Source organism: Hemicordylus capensis, chromosome 6, assembly GCF_027244095.1.
Source record: "Hemicordylus capensis ecotype Gifberg chromosome 6, rHemCap1.1.pri, whole genome shotgun sequence".
NCBI lineage: Eukaryota > Metazoa > Chordata > Lepidosauria > Squamata > Cordylidae > Hemicordylus > Hemicordylus capensis.
In genome coordinates, this window is record NC_069662.1 from 46391799 (window position 1) to 46414425 (window position 22627).

General features: G+C 40.7%; 1 protein-coding gene and 1 long non-coding RNA gene across 11 annotated transcripts in view; one reads left to right on the top strand and one right to left on the bottom strand.

Moving 5' to 3' along the window:
- LOC128329163 (uncharacterized) overlaps positions 1–22627 on the bottom strand; it is a 199736-nt gene that overhangs the window by 142369 nt on the left and 34740 nt on the right. For 5 of the 9 annotated variants that reach the window (XR_008309539.1, XR_008309542.1, XR_008309544.1 and 2 more), the window contains exon 2: positions 7707–7837. The exons of 1 other annotated variant lie outside the window; for it this stretch is intronic. This is a non-coding gene — a long non-coding RNA (uncharacterized LOC128329163). Of the gene's footprint in view, positions 1–7706; positions 7838–9334; positions 9416–9793; positions 10041–22627 lie in introns of those variants that run through there. 3 more of the 9 variants (XR_008309540.1, XR_008309545.1, XR_008309546.1) reach the window with 3 other exon arrangements.
- LOC128329155 (keratin, type I cytoskeletal 24-like) lies at positions 3816–13079 on the top strand. Of its 2 annotated transcripts, XM_053259740.1 has the most exons (9): positions 3816–4352; positions 5422–5504; positions 5769–5925; positions 7699–7860; positions 9088–9213; positions 9870–10084; positions 10132–10164; positions 10413–10442; positions 12749–13079. In XM_053259740.1, exons 1-9 carry the CDS (start codon positions 3816–3818, stop codon positions 12834–12836), a joined length of 1431 nt encoding a protein of 476 aa, XP_053115715.1. In that variant the 3' UTR covers positions 12837–13079. The 2 variants fall into 2 exon arrangements, with proteins under 2 accessions (XP_053115715.1, XP_053115714.1); XM_053259739.1 differs by lacking the exons at positions 10132–10164; positions 10413–10442 and adding an exon at positions 11825–11862 and having other exon boundaries at positions 12733–13079.

Here is a 22627-nt window from a genome sequence, read left to right on the forward strand (position 1 = left end):
ACAAACAAGTTCTGAAAAGACTTTAGGGAGGATTTTGTTTGTTTCAGCTTTTTCTATAACAACTTTTAAATAAATCTTCTTTGCCTTCTAAACATCTAATATCTTCTGCTAACTGGGAAAAGATGCACTTTTCAAAGTGGTAATTCTCTTATATTTAGGAGAGCAAAAGCAACCAGCCCAATTCAACCCCAACAAAACATCCCCTCAGAGGCTATTGCTGGCGTCTATCTTGTGTGTCTTTTGAGATCGTGAGTCCTTTGGAAACGAAGAGGCTGTTCTTACGCGCAGCCTAACCCAGGCAAAAGAAGCCCAGCCTGGGTTAGGCTGAGCATGAGAACCGCTAGAATTGGGCCCAATCCCAGTGGGGCAAAGCTGCATAGCCCAGCTTTTAAAACAGCTGCTAGTCAGGGTTAAGGCAGCAGGCACACCCTTAACCTGGGCTACAGGATCATGTATCTCCTCGGGCTGCACGCAGCCCAAGGAGACACAAAGATGGGCACCTAGTGCTCCTGTCTCCTGGGAGAATCCTCCAATGCACTGTACTCAGCATGAGATGCATTGAGAGATACCCAGAGGCAGGGAGACATCATACCATCACCTGGGAGTGCAGTCTGAGCTCCCAGCAAACCTTTACTGGTCGTCTTGGCGGGAAGGTCGGGTCTAGGCAGCTTTCCCCCCACCCTCTCGGTAGGTCATGTGAATAGCTCCAAAGAACCATCACCTTATTATTATTTTTTTCCTAAGAAAATCACTTTGGGGACATTTTAATTGAAACCAAAATAAACAAACTACAAACAACAAACAGCAACAATAATAATAGCTGAGCACCAGAATACTACCAGCATTAATAATATTAGCAGTTACCCTGCTGAGCAAAGAGGCACCTTTTTAAAGTGGTGATTTTCTTTACTGAGCAGGGGGAGAACAACAGGCCCTATCCACCCCAACACAGCATCCCTCCAGTGGCTGTTGCTGGTGTTTATCTCATTAGATTAGAACATAAGAACAGCCCTGCTGGATCAGGCCCAAGGTCCATCTCGTCCAGCATCCAGTTTCACCACTGGAAGCCACAGGCAGGAGTTGAGGGCATGCCCTCTCTCCTGCTGTTACTCCCCTGCAACTGGTACTCAGAGGCATCCTGCCTCTGAGGCTGGAGGTGGCCTGTAGCCCTCCGACTAGTAGCCGATGATAGACCTCTCCTCCATGAAGTTATCCAAACTCCGCTTAAAGCCATCCAGGTTGTTGGCTGTCACCACATCTCATGGCAGAGAATTCTGCCACAAGATTGTGAGCACTTTGGGGACAGGGATCCATCTTTATTTATTTTTATTTCTCTATGTAGACCGCTTTGGGAACTTTTGTTGAAAAGCGGTATATAAATATTTGTAGTTGTACTATGCTATAGTACATGGATGTTGAGCTGCTTCAGCTAAGCGGGGAGCTTACATTGCAGATTAGTGTCGTGGTAGTACAATGCTGCTGCACTACCACAAGAATCTTAGTCCTTGTGCTAGCAGATGTTGACAACACATTTCACAACAGGTTGTGCAACCTTACAGTGCAACCTTGTACATATCTCAGAGAAGGTCTCCCACTAGCGGTTGTGAAACATCGCAGAGCACCACACAACTTTGCACACTAGCCTGGATATCAGCCCCTTGTCTGCTATCCTTGTAGCACAAGCACAAAAGTACAAGAGCCTGCACAATTTTAAGCATCTGTATAACTACGCAGCCTTCTTGCATGTGCACAACTTTGTTTGTTGTATTAGCACAGCCTTAGTCTGAATGTCAGTCAATAATAACACTTACACACAGACAAACACACCAAGAACAATGGCTTTGGAGTGGACTCCTTCAGGCCAGCCCAGTTTCTCAGGATTCCAATTGACTCATGGTATCATATAATTAAAACTGGTTATCACATACTTTCTTTCTCAAAATCACTCCTTTAGAGTAGTTACAACAGTTTTGATCCAACAGTTCTGACCCAATGTATATATCTGATGCAATGTATATATCTGAAGGTTGTTCAGATGGCAGTTTTCCATGCCTCTACCTGTGTGCCAAAGCTAATAACCAAAACCTGGGAAGCCGCCCATGAGAAATGTAGAGCCTACACTGTTCCACTGTCCCTGCCAGCTGTGTGGGTCTGATGGAAATGATGAAATAACCCATGTATCATTTCCAGTCTCTGAACATGAGGGTCATTTGGGCATGACTTGGGCATCCTATTAATACTTCTCTAAGCATTAGCTGCATCTGTTTTGAAGCCACTAAGCATCCAGTTCTGTTTAAGACTTTTGACTACTGAATTATTCTAGTTAGTCCCAAAGGGGCATTCATAGAATGTGGCTATCCCCCTTGATTTTTAACTTTATTTTGTGAGTCTGCCGGTCTGTCCTCTTGTACTGTATCACAGATATTCACATGTTCCTGTTCTCCTGATAGAATTGGTATTCTTGGTGTCTTCAAAACATTCCTGTCTTACAATACAACATCCCAAGCTCCCTATGGAAGGGACACTCAGAAAGTCCTAGGGAAACATAAAAGAGTGCTCAAGGCTGCACACGCATATCCTACACTCACATAGTCCCACTGAACTCAATGGGACTAGTTTCTGAGGAAATGCACACAGGTGATGCATGTCACATAAAAATTAGTAGGACTTTTTAGTACTTTCTGTGAATTACAATACCATATATTTCCATGTGAGACATAGGCGCATCTTGCAACCGCATCTCCACATCTTGCAACCGCATACTGTAAATTAGTGTTTTCACATGATGCAAACATTGACTTAAGCATTTTTAATGCCTGTAAGTCAGACATCATGCCTACATTGGTTTGGGTGGGCATTTAAATTAAAAAAGACTCCTTTTCTGCCTCATTTCATTTTCACTGCCATGCACAAATAGCATGAGAGAAGCTCAAAGGCTCTTTTTGTGCTTTGTGTGAAAACACCTTTTCATAACTCCCAATTCTACCTTAGAAAATGCTCATTACACAAAGTACCAACGCTCCCTCTAAAATACCCACTTATTTGCCATTTTTAATAATAATGTTGCCTCTATTATGTCAATTCAAGATATTTTGTTCCTCATTTAAGTTTTAGAAGGTCTGTCCTCCATTTTAAAGTCCAGAAAAGGCGCAGTCTACACCAATGAGAGATGGCTTTTGAAAACCTTATAGTATTCGGGGTCCTTCCAACATATCCTTCCAGCAACAAAGGGGATGATATTACTAGAACGAAACTGATAGAACAGATTAAACAGAAATGAACAGGATCCCACCAGAAGAAGCAAACACTCAAAAGGGAAAATAATACATCTAAAACAAACACTGAGGCCCATCACAATTTTGTTGTGTGAATGAGCAGAAGAAACTTGTAGAGAAATATAGCAAACATATGTCACTTGGAGATTTGCTCTGGCAACGGGGAGAGTTATGCCTGGGGTCTAGAAGAAGAAAAGAATGACTAATCTACCATTGCAATATAATAATGAATTTTTAACTTTGTTCCACCCTACTCCGCCCCCAGCATAACAAACACCCTAAGGGCACAAAACTGTGTAAATGGACACAGTGTTGAATTAAATGCTAATTGCAGAAGGAGAGAAAAGAAAACCAGTTACAGCTGAGTAGACAAATTTTTTTTGGCCACAGGTAGGAGGAATTTAAAAAGCAACACCCAGACAAGTCTATATAAAAGGCAAAGAAAAGTGCCCCGTTAGCACACTATCTGCCTGTCCTTTGATTCTACTTGCTCTTTGACTCCATCTACTGCATTTTACCAAATCATATCACTTGGCTACCATGTCTGTTCGGATTTCCTCTGGATCCAGGAGAATTTCTTCCCTTGTTACGGGTGATGGAGGTGTCAAAATGGGAAGTATTGGAGGAGGCAGTCTGTATAACTTTGGTGGGGGATCTCTGGCAGGGCTAGGCAGTGGCTATGGAGGGGGTGCATGCAGTGGCTTTGGTGGAGCTGGCTATGGTGGAGCTGGCTATGGTGGAGCTTGTTTTGGTAGTGCCTCTGTGGCAGGTGGGGGTTATGGAGCAAGCTATCGCTCTAGTTCTGTTGTCGGCATGGGTGGTGGCATGGGGGGTAGCATGGGGGGTGGCTTTGGTGGGGGTGAGACTGTCCTCTTGGCTGGTGCCGAAAAAGAAACCATGCAGAACCTCAACAACCGCCTAGCAAACTATCTGGAAAAGGTCCGTTCTCTGGAGGAGGCCAATGCTGAGCTTGAGCTTAAAATCCGTCACTGGTATGAAAAAAATGGACCTGGAGCTCCTGGAGTTGTCCGTGATTACAGCAAATATCACCATATAATTGAAGATCTTCGAAACCAGGTAAGAAAACAATTTTCAGCAACATTCTGCACAATTGTGTATGCTCTGAGCAGTAACATCTTCTGAGTAAGTCCTACTAAAAATTAATGAAATCTGCATGAGACATGTGCAGCTCCCCATTCACTTCAGTATGGCTTGCGCAAAGGACATCCCCAGGGGAACTGTGCTCTATTATGTGTAAGAGAAAAAAAGATAATGGTTCTATCTTTTATTGTACAAAATAATGGATAAAGAAGCCCAATAAAATAAAGAGCTTTACCTGTTTTCTCACTCTTATTTTCTGGTATCCATAAGACAGCTAATGGGTATATGTCAAGTGCACATTTAAAGAATCCACCATTGGAGAATTCTTCTTGGCTGAATTCTTTTGTTCCATTTCCATTTAATTAGGTTGTGGCCACCTAAAGGTGCAGTGGGGAAGTAACTTGCCTAGGGAGCAAGAAGTTGCTGGTTCAAAACCCCATTGGTATGGGAAACACCTATATTTGGCAGCAGCGATATAGGAAGATGCTGAAAGGCATAATCTCATACGGCGTGGGAGATGGCAATGGTAAACCCCTCCTGTATTCTACCAAAGAAAACCACATGGCTCTGTGGTTGCCAGGAGTCAGCACTGACTCGATGGCACAACTTTACCTTTAGGTTGCATTGCCCAAATTATTTAAAGCTTTATAATTCTAACATAAAATATTTATTCCAACCAACAACATTCAAAATTGTTGAAGCTTATTGTTAGTAATCTGAGTTTTCTCCACAAATTAACTAAGTACTTGTATTTAAGCTGAATACTGATTAACTCTTTTTATCAAGTTTATAGACTATAAGTTAAAGTATGTATGTTGAAAACTGATATAAAAACCAAAGATCATTGCCTATAAGTCTTTATAATCTACACATTTGGAGTTGAGAAAGGTTTAGAAAACATATTGAGGTACAAGATTTATGTTGTAAAAAAGACACAGTTTTTCTCTGTTATGATCATGTGTAATACTATTTAAGCTGAAAATGGACATCTGCCAAAAAGGAAAAAGGAAAAACACTGCTTTGTTCTTTTCATGTTTCATTTCAGATAGTCAATGTTACAACTGACAATGCCAATGTAGTGTTGCAGATTGACAATGCCAGGCTTGCTGCTGATGACTTCCGACTGAAGTAAGCTAACTCCAAAATGTTCTGCTTTTAACATTCATTAAAGGGCCTAATGTAAAACAACAACAGCACTACTTTAGCAATGTTACATTTGTACAATACAGGGACAAGGGACTTATCTTTGCATTTTCATTATTTTAATTACAACTTACACAGAACATTTAATTTTCATTGTATTTTCCCATCCTGATTATGTGTTTTCATTTTCTGTCTTTACAAATAGCTAAACCTGAATTACTTTCACATACTCACTCTCTCCACTTTTAGATTTGAAAACGAGCTCTTCCTTCGCCAGAGTGTTGAAGCAGACATCAATGGTCTGCGCAGAGTTCTTGATGACCTGACCATGAACAGGTCTGACCTGGAGGCACAGCTTGAAAGCCTCACAGAGGAACTGGCTTATCTTAAGAAGAATCATGAGGAGGTAAAGAACTTTACTTTTTTTTCCTTCTGAAATGTTTGGTTTCAAATCCAACTCCAGTTAAAGAGCATACACAGACCATGAGCCTTCAAGAGGCAGAATAGGCAGCAGGACAGAAAATGTTCAATGCAATAGTTAGAATATTGACTTTGGATATGAGGAAACTTAGGTTCAAGTTCCTGCTCAGCTATGAAGCTCATTAGGCAGATATTTGGACATGTCAACTTCACTCTTATCTACCCAGAGCCCACCTAATTCCAAGAGTCAGGATGGATAGCTACAAAACAATATAGTTTTCTTATAGTCGGTATGTGTAGAAGTATGTGTATGTGTGTGTGTGCTTGCAAACAAATATAAAACCAACTCACATAACAGATTGTAAATACTTCTGAACCAGACTTGAGCTTTAGAAAGCCTTCAGATGGGTTATTGTAAAGACAAGGAAGAAATACCTATGAAGCAACTTAACAGAATGCATGTGTTTTCCATGATTGCCTTTATTCAAAACTCCAGCAGAACTGTCAAGTGATGACTAATTGTCTAAATGAATGGATTTAGATTATATCAAACTGGTTTATTCAGTATCTACTACTGCCTGTGTGGTCCACTGCTTAATCCAAAAGATGGGGACTAGGTAACTGGCTAAGGATGGAACACCCCAAAACAGCTAGGAAGATCATAATTTTATGCTTTTAGTCTTTAGTTTTAATAGATTTACTATTACAAGTAAATCTGGCATATTTAGGATGGATATGAGTATTGCTGGAATACACATTCAACTCTTTGGAATACATTGGCTTGCTTAGAATTCTTATGCCTGATGAGTACTCCAGTGCCAGGAAGACAATGTGGATCAGTTTCAGAGCTTTACAGACCCTATGACTAACTTCGGCTAACAAGATGAAAACAGTTTTCTTTGTTGTATTTGTTCTGGAAACAGTTCTAGCAAACATATAATTAAGAATTTATATTTTTCAACTTCTGAAAATGCTAATTCCTCATTTAGAGAGATGGGAAAATGTGAAGGTGATGGTTTTAATGGCTCTATTAAAGGATGGTGGTAAGAGAATGCCAGGTTTCAGTTACAGGGAAACCTTAGTACTGCCTGATAAAAGAATCTTATGCAACCCAGAAACTATCCTACTCCTCTGTACACCTATGTTGGTCCAGCAAACAACATATATTTGCCTATTATGCAGTTCTTATCTGGAATCAACATAACAACAACTAGAGTGATGCCTCTTAGCGTATATAGAACATGATATTTCTAGAAAGAGGTGTCAGGCCCTAGATTTGCCTTGTTGGTCCTTCCCCCTAGTTGCAGATATGATGGGAAGGCTGTGGTTTCTTGGTAGTGAGAGAGGGGAACTCTGTTTATGCTCAGAGAGGTGGTTTCTCTTATTATCACTTCATTATTCCTGAGCAGTTCCTAGAGAACTGAAATGAAGTCCTTTGACTGAGCCCTGGCTGAAATGATGACCTAGTAAAGTGCCCCTTTTTGGTCTCAGATGATATCTCATCACTTAGCATTCTCTGCAGGCAGCAGAGAGCTCTTCGGAGATCTGAGGACCATCATGGTAACAATAAAGCAGTGGACCCCCTATAGTGGCCTTGGGCCCTCAGCAGCTGCCCAGTGCTGGCCCCTGATGCTGACCCTAGATTTTACAATAGATTTCAGTGGATGTCGTTCTAGATTAAGTAGCTTAAGGGTCACTGTTTCTGGACTTTAGACCAATTCTTCAGCCCAAGTAACTTATTTCCAACATTCGTGCCCAGGAAATTACCTTACTGAAAAGTAGCTGTACGGGTGATGTCACTGTGGAAATGAATGCCGCCCCAGGAGTAGACCTGACCAAGCTGCTGAATGACATGAGAGCTCAATATGAAGACCTTGCAGAACAGAATCGCAGAGAGGCTGAGGAACAGTTCAACAAAATGGTAAGAAGAATGACTTCTGAATATGAAATGAATTATATGCTCTTCACTTATTATTATTATTATTGTTATTATTATTATTATTACTACATTTATATCCCGCTCTTCCTCCAAGGAGCCCAGAGCGGTGTACTACATACTTGTGTTTCTCCTCACAACAACCCTGTGAAGTAGGTTAGGCTGAGAGAGAAGCAACTGGCCCAGAGTCACCCAGCAAGTCTCATGGCTGAATGAGGATTTGAACTCGGGTCTCCCCAGTCCAAGTCCAGCACTCTAACCACTATACCACGCTGGCTCTGGAGATATAATATCTACTGATGCTGTAGGTAATTGAATATATTGGGCAAAAAGCAGCCACCAGACATAAATGGCATGATCCTAAATTTATTACTATTTCTTTACAATAGACAATGAAATACTTTGTAGATCATACACTTTTTCAACACTTAGAGCTTCAAAAAACTTTTTCTGGGGCTCTTTTACTAACCAGCTCAATAATCAACTACTTTAAGAAAACCACTAGTTATTTTCCTAAAGAGAAAGAAAACGGAGGGGAGATAAAATGTATTGGGCAGGGATATTTTAAAGTACAAAATCAAACTGCTAATTGAAAACCTTGATGAGAGTGTGTGTTTGTTTATTTAATAAACACACATGCACACATACTCACCAAGGTTTTATTTGCAGTTTAATATTGTACTTTAAAATATCCCTAAGTTTTTTAACACCCAAAGCAGTTTACAAGTAGTAACACTACCTAAGAATAGCAACCACATACTAATTAAACCAGATCCTTGAAATATGTGTGTCAGCATTTTCTGAAAAGAAGTAAATGTGAGATATTTGGGGGAAGGAATTCCATAACATCAGGACCAGTGCAGAACAGGGTATATTCCAAATCTTGGATCATTTTACTTCTTTAACAAATGGAACCCAGAACAGGGCTTTTATTTGGAATCTTAGAAGGTGAGGGGGTTTGAACAGGGAGGCATACCGCTATGGTAAACCAACCCAGTCCCCAGGCTGTATAAATAGCTTATTTGATTTTGTCCGTTTCAAATTTCTCTCTTCATTTTTAATTTATAGTGATCCAAAGCGATTCCTTACACCATTTATCTAGGACACTGGATAAAATGGTTCTATATCAAAGTGTTCTACAAGACAGAAGCACACTGTACAACAAAAACATCTCTTCTATCAAGTTATATTTTACATTTTTTCCCCTTCTAGAGTCAACCACTGCAGCAGCAGATCTATGACGATGCGGGTGCTGTAAGCTCAGCCAGGAGTGAATTAACAGAACTGAGACGCTCCATACAAGCAATGGAAATTGAGCTACAATCCCTTCTAGCTAAGGTTTGTGTTTTGCTCTCCCTTTCCCAAACAGCAGAAAATTCAAAACAGCCTCTGCAGAATCAGTTCCCCATTGGGAAACAAAGTATTGGAGATAAATGCTTAAAAAAAAAAAAAATCTTACAAATTCTTAGGTTGAAGAGAAATTATAGGCCTGTAGCCAAAGGCACAGCAAGAATCAACTGCACCCAAGAATCAATGTAGGCCCCAGAGCCCAAGGAACTCACTGTACCGCCAGACTGCTTCTCCCAAGACTTAGCTTCCATGTTTCCAGTTTCTAGGAAACCTTATAGATTCTAGATAGTTAACCAAATTCAGTAGTGCTCCTGGATTCAGGGGAATAGTTGCTTCAACTGAATTGTTCCATCAAATATTGGCTCCCTCCCTAAGTAACTTGAGCTGCAAGGAAGCAGGTAGATTCTACATGCTGTTCACTGAGCTTCAAGTTCAGCCATTACATTAGTACTGGGAATCACACAAATTTCTTTATGTTTAATACAAGACTATTTAGATGCCAAACTGCAATAAAACCAAAATGTCACACTCATTCAGCCAACTCCAGGGTAATGTGAAAAATACATACAGTACTGGCCTCGACTGCCATTTTGCCTTCATTTGTACTAAAACACCTCCGTTTTTTCTTCTTCTATTACTGACAGAAAGCCTCTCTGGAAGGTACTGTGACAGAAACTGAAGGGTCGTACAGCACCCAGCTTTCACAATTACAGCATCAAGTTAGCAATCTGGAGGAACAGCTACAGCAGATCAGGTCTGAGACAGAGTGCCAAAATTCAGAGTATCAACAACTACTAGGCATCAAGACCCGCCTGGAAATGGAAATTGAAACATACAGGCGCCTGCTAGATGGGGAAAGGTAAGCAAAATAAAGGGTAGTGGCAGTGGTGGGAATCAAGTTGGTAGTCACATGAAATATTCTGCCTCCCTCTCCATCTCATTCCAGCAGCTAGTGGTTTGATGCTCAAAACAGATATCTAGCCCCCTGATAAACAGATCATCTCTGGCATGTTAGGGTTTTATTTATGTGTTGGAACGTACCCTGACAACAATGAATTTTAGTATGTAAATAAATAGAAAGTCTAATAAATTCTCCATCAAATTCTCCTGTTTCAATTTCTTCACTCTTAGCCTTAAAAGTCCTTTGTATTTGTTTTCTTTTAAATATTGTTTATCTTTGATAATACACCAGCAAAGCAAGGCTTTGTCTCCTATCTGTAGTACCATTTAAGCTCTTAATGAATTACTATCATTATCATTGTTATTATGCACTGAACTGTAATCCCACACAGTTAAAACAGGCTGGTTTAAATTCAAAGCTCATTCAGAAAGAGGAAATTAATTAGGCTTTTTAAAAAACCAACATATTTTAAAACCTTTAGCATCAATTGCACCTTTTTCTGTTTTTTGTTTTAAATGAATGGGAAGGGTTCTGTGTGACTCAAAGGAGAGCTGGTCTTGTGGTAGCAAGCATGACATGTCCCCTTAGCTAAGCAGGGTCCACCTTGGTTGCATTTGAATGGAAGACCTGATGTGTGAGCACTGCAAGATATTTCCCTTAGGGGATGAAGCCGCTCTGGGAAGAGTGGAAGGTTCCAAGTTCCCTCCCTGGCATCTCTAAGATAGGGCCGCTGCCAGTCTGTGTAAACAATACTGAGTTAGATGGAACTATGGTCTGACTCAGTATATCGCAACTTCCCATGTTCCTATGTTCCAAAACCTTGTTCCCAGAGTTTAAAAGCACCTGGAATTGATCCAAAGATACAGTGGTCCCTCTACTTACGAAATTAATCCATTCCGAATGCACATTTGTAAGTCGAAAAGTTCGTAAGTTGAAAAGCGGTTTCCCATAGGAATGCATTGGGAACGGATTAATGCGTTCCGGAGCCTAGAAAAAATACCCAGACCCCCAGTAAGGCTTGCAAACTGCACAGGAACATTTCTTTTCAAGAATAAACAGGCAGTAAACAGGCAGGCAAGTCAAGGAAACCGCATGTAAAATTTGTAAGTTGAGGAAACCCCATCTAAAAATTTGTAAGTCGAAAAAACCGCATCTAAAACCGGATCTAAAACTGCCGTTTGTAACTCGAAAAATATTTATGTCGAGTAGTTCGTAAGTCGAGGGACCACTGTATCACTTTGCTTGCATTACATTACCTGTTCTCTATGGAACAAAAATAGGTAATAGGGATGCTTTCACAATGACCAAATTTAAAGTAAAAATTTTCATTTGAATATACTTTGCTTTTTCAAAGGACCTTTCTGGTTCTCTCTATCATATCAATAACATCCATAAGTGATGCATTCCAGACCAAAAACTCCTATAACTGTAAATCTTGAGCATCCAAAAACTCTGATCTGCTGAATGTAATTATTCATTTCATTTCATTAACATCAAATATTTTATGAGCATTTTCAAAACATAAGCACTGATAGCAAGAAAGAACCCACTGGAAATATGAGACACACACTATACCATGAAGCTAACTCCTTTTACTGAGACTTGTACTGCCCTCTGCTCACAACCATTTCCCCCTTTTAAGAAATTAATCAGCACGGTAAGAGGATTAACAAGTATTGCTTTATTCCTTTTTAACAGTTTCCGATCTTTCTACGAACCAAAAGTTCACATCAGAGGTAATTACAATTTATTATCTCAGTAATACATTTATCACCATTAAGTTTTATTTTGTATTTAAAAATACAGTATATAAACCTACAAATCAATTTCTTATGAACAAATCTAAGAATGTGGAGAGGAGGACATTTATTTATCTCTGCTATTTTGCTGAATTTATAGATAACCAAGCATGTAATGCATAAATCCAAATAATGAGTTAATGGAGAAAGTAATAACCATTGCGCTACATACAAATTTCTCAAACTGTTTCCCATTAGTGAAAGGAGAAACCTGGAAAGCAAAATAATAAGGTTGCTCTAATTATCACTAACCCATTAATAGCAGTAAGAGGCTCAACTAAGGCACCAGATATTAGTCCAGTTAACTGAAGATTTTTGAAGTCCAATTAATTATCCTGCCCCATTTTCATTCATTTTATACCCCAGGACTAACATGAGTACAATACCTGTATATTGATAGCACCATAAGGCATTCTGACCTACAGTATTCAGTTTAACTCAACAATCTGCAGTTTAACTTAATACTGTAAACTGCAGATCTGCAAGGTGTCATTTCACAGTCAATTCATATTCAGTGACACAGTAAGATGTATCTGACCAGCATGAAATGGCTAATAAGCTTTGGGCTCACAAGCCAATATGAGCTTCAACAAACTTGATTACCAAGGCTTGCACATTTGTGTTGGCCTTCAAGCCCAATGCCTCTTTGGCTCTTCCCCAGTTTTGCTCTGGTAGTTTTCTCATATGTGGAAATCACTTCATGGTAAGAAAAAAGTCGTGTGAATTCAGTTTCTTTCATTGTTGACTTTTTTATTCCAATACTGTATTCTTAATGGATAATATTGTCATGGCATCTTTCCTTTTCAGAACCCACCAAAACCAGGGTGGTTAAAACCATTGTGGAAGAGATGGTGGATGGCAAAGTAGTCTCTTCTCAAGTGAAATCAGTTGAAGAAAGGGCAGCTAAATGAGAAGCATGAAAAACAAAATAGGGACCCCTTCAACGCATGGCAGCAAGGGGAAACCCAAGCAGAAGAAACCTCCAGGAACTAAAATCAATCACAGCTTAGTAGTTTCTTGAAATAAGGGATACAGAAAAGAACACAATATGCTTTCTTCCAACTCTACAGAGGTACACTCTTTGAGAGTTACTGAGAAGAACTACATTCTCTTTACTGCTTCAATACAATAAACTTTCTTCCTGTTGCAAATTGCATCTGTCTTTGACTCAATTATTGTCCTTACCCTCAGCATTTATGGCTTGTTTAAAAAATTAAGGGTATAGTTGCATGACTGAATTAGCAATGCTGAAATACAATCAACCAATCAATCTTTATTACAGTCATAGACCAGCATAAATTGCTGAAATACTATTCATTAATATTAACTACAATTTTGATTGCTACTATTGTTTATATTTACTATTTATCTATCTGAACTTTTAGCTCACCTTGTTCCCAAAGACTATCCACTGGTAAAGATGTACAAGGCAGTGGCAGACATTTTTAGAAACTGCCAATGTCCATGAAATGCACCTTTGCTGTAGATGTGATCAACTAACTTGGCATTGGCACTTATGGCCAAGGTGACTTTCAATGAACTCCCCTTCCCCATGAAGTGCTCAGCCTCAGTGTCACATGAAAATCACTCTCTGGCAGGGGTGTAGCTATAATTGAGTGGATGAACCCCAGCCCATGAGGGCCCACCAGCTCCACCCCTCCCTATTTTCTTCATTATCTCCCTTACTCCAAGGGGCCACTGGGGAGAGGGGTGAACCCCTGCATCTCTTGGGACTGCACAGCCCCAAGGGACTTCCAGGGAAAGCAGGGGTAACTGAAATTCACGCCCTGCAAGTGCTAGTGCTACATTAGTCTGGAACTTATCCACAGCACCAACACATCCCACAAAACACTTGCACTTCGTTAGAGCATCAGTCAGTATTTGGAGGATAAATCTAGATTACATGTGTCACAACGAGTTGAACAGATTTGTCAATGTGCAATCTGTTTGCAAGATTAACAAAGAACCAACATCAGAGGCATCCTTAATAAATCAGGAGCAGCAAAGGGGCACAGAGGCAGCAAGAGAAAAGAGATCCAAGCAGCAGAAGAAATGGAAAAATCTGTAGTAAGTGTGGGTGTTGAAAGATTAGGAAAACAGGGGAAAGAAAGTGGGAATTAAGGCAAGAGGTAAATGGCAGAGCAGCCAGTAGGACATTTAGAAGTACTATCTATTTATCTATCTGACATATTTAATATCCTGCCCAAAATTTGCATCTCTGGGCCCAGAAGCACTCGCAGGCTGCGTACCAGTTCCTTCTGGGGAAGTGTGACCCCATCTAGAACAGGCAGATCAAAATCATCTCCCGAGTTCCTACCCTGCACTATAAGTACAACCATCTTATCTGGCTTCAGTCTCAGTTTGTTATCCCTCATCCAGCCCATCACTGCTTCCAGGCAGGCATTTAGGGAGGTTATGCCTTCTCTGATGATGTTGAAATGGAGAAATAGATTTGGGTGTCAGAAACATACTGATAACACCCTGCACCAATCTCCTGATGATCTCTCTCAGCGGTTTCATGTAGATGTTAAATGACATTGAAGACAATACAGAGCCCTGAGGGACACCATTCAAGGGTTCAGATTTTGAAGAACAACAGTCTCCAAGAGACACCATCTGGAATCTGCCCAAGGGATAGGAGCGGAACCACTGCAAAGCCGTGCCTCCCACCCCAACCCCCTCAGACACTCCAGAAGGATACTATGGTCGATAGTATCAAAAGCTGCAGAGAGATCCAAAAGGACCAACAGAGTAACACTTCCTCTATCAATCCCTAATTGGAGATCATCCATCAAGCTGACCAAGGCAGTTTCCATCCCATAACCATCCCAAAAGCCAGTCTGAAATGGTCTAGATAATCGGTTTCCTCCAAGATGGCCTGGAGCTAGGAGGCCATACCCTCTCAATTACCTTGCCCAACCAAAGAAGGTTGGAGACAGGCCGACATCCTAATTAATCAGCAGTATTCCATAAGATGCACAGGTGCCATAGACAAGTTTCAGACTAACTCAGCACAAGTGGTCACAGGGGGTTGGGTGGGAATTTCAATGACCTTCCCTTCACCTAGAAGTCAGCTGTGCCACCCAAAAATATGTCCCTAGGGGCTGCATGACCCTCAATAATATATTTTCAGATGACAACGCAGATTTCCAAGTGAATGGGAGGTCACCAAAATCCAACCCACTTCCTGTGACTGCTAGTGCTGAGTTAGTTAATCCAGTCTACAGCACTGGTGCATTTCACAGAAGATCAGTACTACATTACTTAGGATATCAGACAACTATAACCTAAAATAATGGCACACTAGGAAAAAAGAATTAAATAGCCACAGCCCAAATCCTCTACCCATTTGATGCACACAACTGTTAATTTTATTTGAGAAATAACCGGACTGATATTGTGAGGGATACATATGTCTTCATTGCCTATCAGAACTTAGAACTCATAGATCCTTGCGGCCAAACTACACATAATGTTATCGTTGGCCTTGGCATGCTACTTTAAAAACAACAACTAGATAGCAGGCATTCAGGCCCGTAGCCAGCTGGTGGCATGGTGTGTACCTGCCACACCAAAAAATTCTCTTTCCTCCCCAGCCTCACTGATAGTTTTCACTGAACATTTTATAACCTGCTGCCCCTGACTTCTGCAATCCCACCCCCAAAATTTTGAGGCTGGCTACAGGCCACAGGGAGGGAGGAATTCAAATCTGGACAACAGCACTGGAGAAGCATTAACACTTAGCCCACACTGTGACCCCAATCTAGACTGAGTCCCCCATGACTGTTTGTTTTTTTTTGCCAGAGAGGGAAGCTCCTATTGGTACTTCTGATTAAATCTGCTTTACTCCCTCAGTCAGCATTTCCATGCAACTGTCATAAGCAATCTACTGGATAGTGTTCATAACATGATGTACACAATTCTGCCACAATAATGCCTACACAATTTCTGGCTTAAAAAAAAAAATCCCAATGATACAGACTCCAGAGCACCCATGCAGGCCTTCAACATTTTTAGAAGAGCAAATTCAAGCAGTTTTCAAGATAAATTGTGTTTTGATCAGCTCAATAGCATAAACAAATAAAAATTAAAGACGAATATTTTATTTTCCAGGAAACTTCACTTCCCCTGAGACAGCAACCTATACCCTTCCCACAGTTCGTGGTGGAGCTGGTTAGACTCCAGGTGGTTTAAAACAGGCACATGCTGCAACCCTCTGCTCAGATATTCAGCAGTATGTGAACAGGTCTTTCAGACCTGCCACAACCTGATCAGTCTTTCTAAAAATGTGAGGGGGCCCAATGTCTGGCCAGTGACTTTCTTGTGCCAGAAAAGAGCTCTGCTCTGCGTGCCTCTAAAACTGTCAAAAGTGAGTGAATACGTTGCACTCTAATGACCAGGTGATTAGTGTGTCGTTCTCCAATCCTACTGCCAGCTATTTTTCACAAGGTTCAACTTGTCCATATACTAAGAAGGAAGTCCCAGTTTGCATTCAGGTGTGAGATTTCTATATCTGTTACTGTTATGGAGATATTATGGATGATTCACTTCAAATTAAACATGGAAATTCAAAGATTTGCAGAATCTTTGCAGAAAAATTTTGGTTAGTGTTTGCTCCAAAGAGCTTATCAAGTTAATGAAAATGACAGAACCTATGACAACCCCAGTCCTATAAAGAGTCAAGGAACAGGTGCGCCCATTCAGATTCTAGTTCTTCATGTTTTTTTCACTGGTAGGAACAGAGGTGCTCTCACCTCTGGACTTCGGGGCTGAAGTCCAGGGCCTCCACACACCCTGGGGCCCTCCAAATCCTCTTTAGTCTGTCCTGGGTGGTGTGGTTGCCACACCAGCAGCCAATGCTGCGCCGGGCGGCCGAGTGTGATTGTGATCGGCACTGGGCACTTTAGAGACAGAAGGGGGAGTGAAAAAAGAAATATGTGGGATGGGAAGTTGTGTGTTGAAATGTTTCTGCTAATGCATATTTGCATAAATATACCTGTTTTATATTCTTACATTCTTGTGAGTTTAGTTGCTGTTTGTGCCCTCAAAAACCTACATGTTAAAAATACTGTGTACATCACGATGTGTGTGTAGGGGGATGGTGTTTAAATTGCAGTTGGTGGGCGGAGAGCTCCAAACACCTTTAGGTCAAGGCTCCATAATTGCCTAGGTGCCCCTCTGGTAGGAAGCAACATTTAATTTATAGCTCACCTTCAGGGCTCTTCCAGACCTCAAGAAGCACCAGTTTAAAGCACTGGAGCACTAAAGGCCAAAAACAGTCTTATGGGCATCTGCTCTTCAGGCCACCAATTCTTTGAGCTCCCTAACTGATCTCTGAATCTTAACCTTTCTTACCCAACTCAACCTTACAAACTGCTTAATTTACTGTTATCTGTATTTCCGCAGTTTAGATCTGTAAAGATAAACACAGTTCTCTGTTATTTCAGGCTGTGACAAGTCCACTTGCATCTCCTTAGCCCAAGGTATGACTACATACATACTTTGGCATCACAACAGGGTATTAGGGATAGGTGTCTCCTGTATGAACTCAGTTGGCCCAGATAATAATCAGTCAATATGGCAGATCAAAGTAATAAAACTTGGCAATACCATCGTCTAGGTAAAGATGTATCAAAGCTTCTGCCAAGCGAATGCCCCTAGAAATGACATTGATCTGCCTGTTCAAACAGTATGATATCAGATAATAAATATCAGATAATATCAGATAATAAAATTCAGACACCAGAGTCCTTTAGTTTGAGCGCAGAAGCTACAGCTGCCAGAGATGGGGGTATTTATTAGAACAAAACTCATTCTAAGATATCTTTGTGCAGCTTTCAATACTAGTTGAAAAAGTGGGGCCTAACTTAAGATCTAGCCAAATAAATATTACCCTAAATGATAGTTGTTCTTCATAATTTTTTTCAGTGTAATGACAAGCACTACTCACCCCCGGGATTCCTAAATAAAATCCCAACAAAACTAAAAGTAGAAGACAAAGAGAAGAAATAATAATAACTTTTAATAGCTTTTTCTTAAAGGCTGCACAAAGTTTTACTAAATACTAGAATATCGGGTCTATGACAACTCGCCGTGGCCAACTTGCCACTGGTCAATTAGATGCGGCCAACTCGCCACAGGGACAACTCACCGCAGGGAACAATGCAACTCCCCCCCCGCCCCCGCCAAGCCCATCCTGTCATTTTGGCTTTTGATCCGGAGGGGAAAGCAGGAGGGAGGCGAGAGGAAGCTACATTTCCACCTGTCACGCCCTCGATCTCAGATAGCGAGGAGGAAGGGGAAGCTGACAGCCTTTCAGCCGATGCAGGGGTGCCTGAGGGGCAGAGCCCAGCTGTCAGTTCCCAAGAGACGGCTGAGGAAGGTCCGGCTGATGTTTCAGAGCAGGCACAGCAGTCAGAGCAGGCACAGCAGTCTGAGGCAGCAAAGACAGCGACGGACAGACTAGAAGATGAGCTATGCAGGCAACCCTCACTGACTCCACAGCAACAGCGTGTCACAAGGCAGAGAGCCCAGCTGGAAACTATCAGAAGGAGTAAACGCCTCTTGCAGAGGGATGATAAGCCTTGAATCCTTGCCAGCTGACAGTTATCAGCTTGGACTATAAAGTACGCCAGCAACTTTCTGTTAGCTGCTGGAAGACAACATTTGTCAACCCTCGTGTTGACAGCTTTCAGCCCGAGCCTGATATAAAGAACTATTCCGAGCCGTGTTTCGTTTCTGCAGCCCAGTTTGTATTGTGGACATCTTCCTGGACTTCCCTTCTGGGTGGCCAGATTGCTGACACCACCTACCACCCACCAAAGCTTGTCTTTCACGTTCTGCAGTCTCTCTGCATTCCTACCTGTGGGGTTATGCCTCATGAGAAGTGAAATGACAGGTGCGAAGCTGCACCAGAGCTTTAGAGCAGGCGAGCTGCCATTTTCCTCCTCATATTGCCCCTTTGTGGGTCTCCCCAAAGCAGCAGCAGATCTTGCTGCTGAGTTATCTTATTAAAGCAGAATACCTTTAATAAAGCATGACTCACAGCTTTGCCTGCTTAACACTAACTCTGAGAGAATAGTGGGGCGGGGGGGGGCTAAATTACTTCTTACCCTTTAATAGCCTATATACTTTAAGATTTCTTTCAATTCTTCCTTACCATTGACCCCAGGCTGTAACTTATCTAAATACAATGCTTCCCTTATCTTTCTTTTCAGCATACACTGCTCACACTCTAAGATGATCACTTTAAGAGGCATTGTTTTTCCATTGTGTTTATTTTTCATATGAACTGACCATGGCCTTTCCCTGTTTATATGTCTGACATCTCCTAGGTGTTCTTTGAATATAGTAACCAAATGTCTTCCTGTTTCCCCTATATAATTTTCACCACATTCTGTATAGGTAATTTTGGAAATACCTCCTTTTTGTTTGCAGATCCCTTCCCCTATTTCACAAACTGGGCAGGCTTTAATTTTGCACTTTTTATCGTATAGTCTAGATCAGGCTTCCCCAGCCTAGGGCCCTCCAGATGTTGCTGAACTACAATTCCCATCACCCCCAGCTACAACTTATTATGGCTGGGAAGATGGGAATTGTAGTACAGCAACATCTGGAGGGCCGCAGGTTGGGGAAGCCTGATCTAGATCTTACTAGCTGCTGTTTCAAAGTCTTGGTGGTTGTGCATACTACATTAGCCATGATCTTATGCGTTCTTTAACTTTTCTGACACTGCCTAATAAAGTTGTTAGGAATAAAGGGGATCTTAAGCACGGGTAAATCTGCCACATATTTACCACCATCCGAAGAAGGCAAGATAGAAAGGCTTATAATACAAGATTCCTCCTCATTTTGACACTGTTATTGATGCTTTGGAGGAAGAATTTGCATGAGTACTGTTATAAGTGCCACTGAGGAAGACCAAGAAGGTAGAAATGCATTTGGCAGAGACATATAAGTTGCAAAGAAATATGCATTCTTCAGATGAACTCCAATAACAAGAGGAAAAACTTCTGGCAAAGTCAAACATACATAGCTGTAATGTGTTTTCTCTACATGAACTTTGTGGAAAGTGAAGCATTTGAAAAAATGGAAGAATAACTGGTTCATGTGGCTATATTTCACTGGATTTATTATTGTGATTTTATGTAGATTTTGGATCAGAATCGATATAATGTTAGTTTATTTGTTTTTATTCAAGTTATTGGATATATAGTGGAAAATAAAAACTGGCTTTCACATTTAAGATACATTACAATTGATGTAACGGTATACAGAGGGTGGGTTGTTTTGATACTCCACATATTTGAACCTCCCTGTTCTTCTTAAGGGGAATTTATACCCATTTGTTTCTGCTAGATTCCTAGCTTTTTCTATAGCCTGTCCCTTATGTTCCTGAGATGAAACTTCAGCTGCTCTTTTAGCTATATTTTTCACTGTATGGACTTGGATTGCTAAAGGGTGTGATGAACTGCTATTCATAATTAAATTTTTTTAGCTGATTTTCTGTACCATTTAGTCTGTAGGTTATCCTTCCCTAGACAAATTTCTGTTTCCAGAAAGGGTAACCAGCCTTGACTATCTGGTGCTTCTCTCGTCAAATTTATACTCCCTCCCGTTCATGCTATCAAATACCTTATCTGCTTGTTGTTTTGTTTTCGTTATGATAATTATATCATCAATACATCTATGTCTAAGGTGTATCAATGTGTCTATGTCTATGGCTAGACTATTTAAATTTTAGAACAGGTTATGCAATGTAAATATCTTGGTACAGTCCTTCAGGCAAATAAGACCAATAATGCCCATAGGGATTATATAACGCAAAACGCCCAAAAAGTAGCTTCGGCACTCTATTCTTTACATCTTAGGAAACAAGAACAATTAGTACAGGTGGTTTTTGAACTGTTTAGGGCTAAGGCCCTTGCCCTGTTGCTGGTTGGGGCACAGCTGGGCCCTTATGCAGATATACGGAAGGTAGAAGCGGTTCAATCTAAATTCCTTAGGGGTATGTTGAGGGTAGCTCGTTCGGCTCCCAATGCTTGTCTTAGATTAGAAATGGGATGGCTTTCTGTCGAAGCCAGAATCTGGAAAGCCATTTTTGGCTATTGGCTTAAATTGGTTTTTTTCCCAGCTGGCCTCGCCCCACTGGTTCTGCTGGATGATTATAAGACCAGATGGAAAAGTGCAATTGACAGGAAATTAAGCTGGTTGGGGTTTTCACTTCCGGCAATAAGGGAGTTAGGGTTTACCAAGGCCAGAGATACTATAAACCAGCGTATAAGTGACATAGCTAGAAAGAGCAATATTAGTAAAGTGGGGTATGGAGTACGGATGGGAACCCAAATAAATAGACAACGTTTGGCACGATACTTACGACAGATAACTTATGTGGAGCACCGTAGGGCCTTAAAAGCGGCTAGGCTGAATGTGTTGCAGTCGGCAGTGATGGAAGGGCAATTTCATAAGGTTCCCTATAACCAAAGATTATGTCCATGTTTGGCAGGAGAAGTGGAATCTACCGAGCATATATTGTTGAAATGTAGTTTCTATAGGGATCTCAGAGAAGAGTTAATTACCCCTGTATTAAGTCAGTTTGGGTCAGCTTCAGAGCAAGTGAAAGTAGATTTTTTATTGGTGGATTTGAACGATTCTATTTCCTTGAGAGTTGCAAAGTTCTGCTTTATAGCAGGCAAACTATGGCAGAGGAGGATCGAAAGGAGTGATGCAGGGTTTGAGTAGCAGAAATTTGGTGAAGGTTTACTGTATTAGTATTTGCTTTCTTTTTGTTTTATTGTATTATTATCTGCTTTTATTCCGTAACCTGATTGTATTATTTTGTAGTTGTTTTATTTTATTTGGCCGTTGGCCATAATAAAGTGGATGATGATGATGATGATGATGACGACTATTTAAATGTAGGAGAGTCAAGGCAATTATAACATGATTCATGATATAATGAACCAATATAAACAAATAATAATGTAATTTAAACAATTTATATATTTGACTTATATAAGACATTCACATCAGGTGAATCAAGAAACAAACAAAAAACTTCTCTGCTGACCCTCAATTTTATTTAAAGAACTGTAGAACTAGAAGGGGTGCAAGGAATCATTGTACTTCTACTAAGACTTTCCTTGTAGGAAACTGAAATATTTTACCCTTATTTTCTCTTTCCCTTTAGAGTGCTTTCACAACTGATTTTAAAGTTTCAATCTAGTGGACAAGAAGCATATAAACACAGCACCTCTCAGCATTTATTTGGAAAGGGCCCAGCTCACCTGAATTATTTCTAAGTCAGCCCAGCTTGATACAATCTATTCCCTGTAATGTTGACCAAGGATTCTCCAATTCTATATGGCCATTAGTGTGACATGAAGTGTGAAATCATATCTTTCATTTTCACTTCTATTATCTGTTTGATAGCCAGTAAAATCTGCCAGGAGTTCGTTAAGAATCATTGTTAACTGATCTGTATGCTTAAGTATGTGCTTAACCACTGTATTATAAATCTGTATGTTATGTAGGTTTTTGTTGGACTTCTGTTTGTAAACTGTGCTGGTCTGTGATTGTAATAAAGGAATTGAAAACCATTACCTGCAACTTCTACTGAAAGTGGCTGACATCCTGACTAATGAAGCACTTGCATAACAAGCAAAGCTGAGCTAGCACAAAAAGATCACATTGTTGTGCTTCA

Excerpts from the sequence above, each read along its gene's own strand:
- LOC128329155 (XM_053259740.1), top strand. The coding sequence starts at position 3,816 with ATGTCTGTTCGGATTTCCTCTGGATCCAGGAGAATTTCTTCCCTTGTT. Across the intron at positions 5,505-5,768 it reads GCTGATGACTTCCGACTGAA|ATTTGAAAACGAGCTCTTCC; the intron begins GTAAGCTAACTC and ends CTCCACTTTTAG. Across the intron at positions 10,443-12,748 it reads CAAGGCTTTGTCTCCTATCT|GGTGGTTAAAACCATTGTGG; the intron begins GTAGTACCATTT and ends CACCAAAACCAG.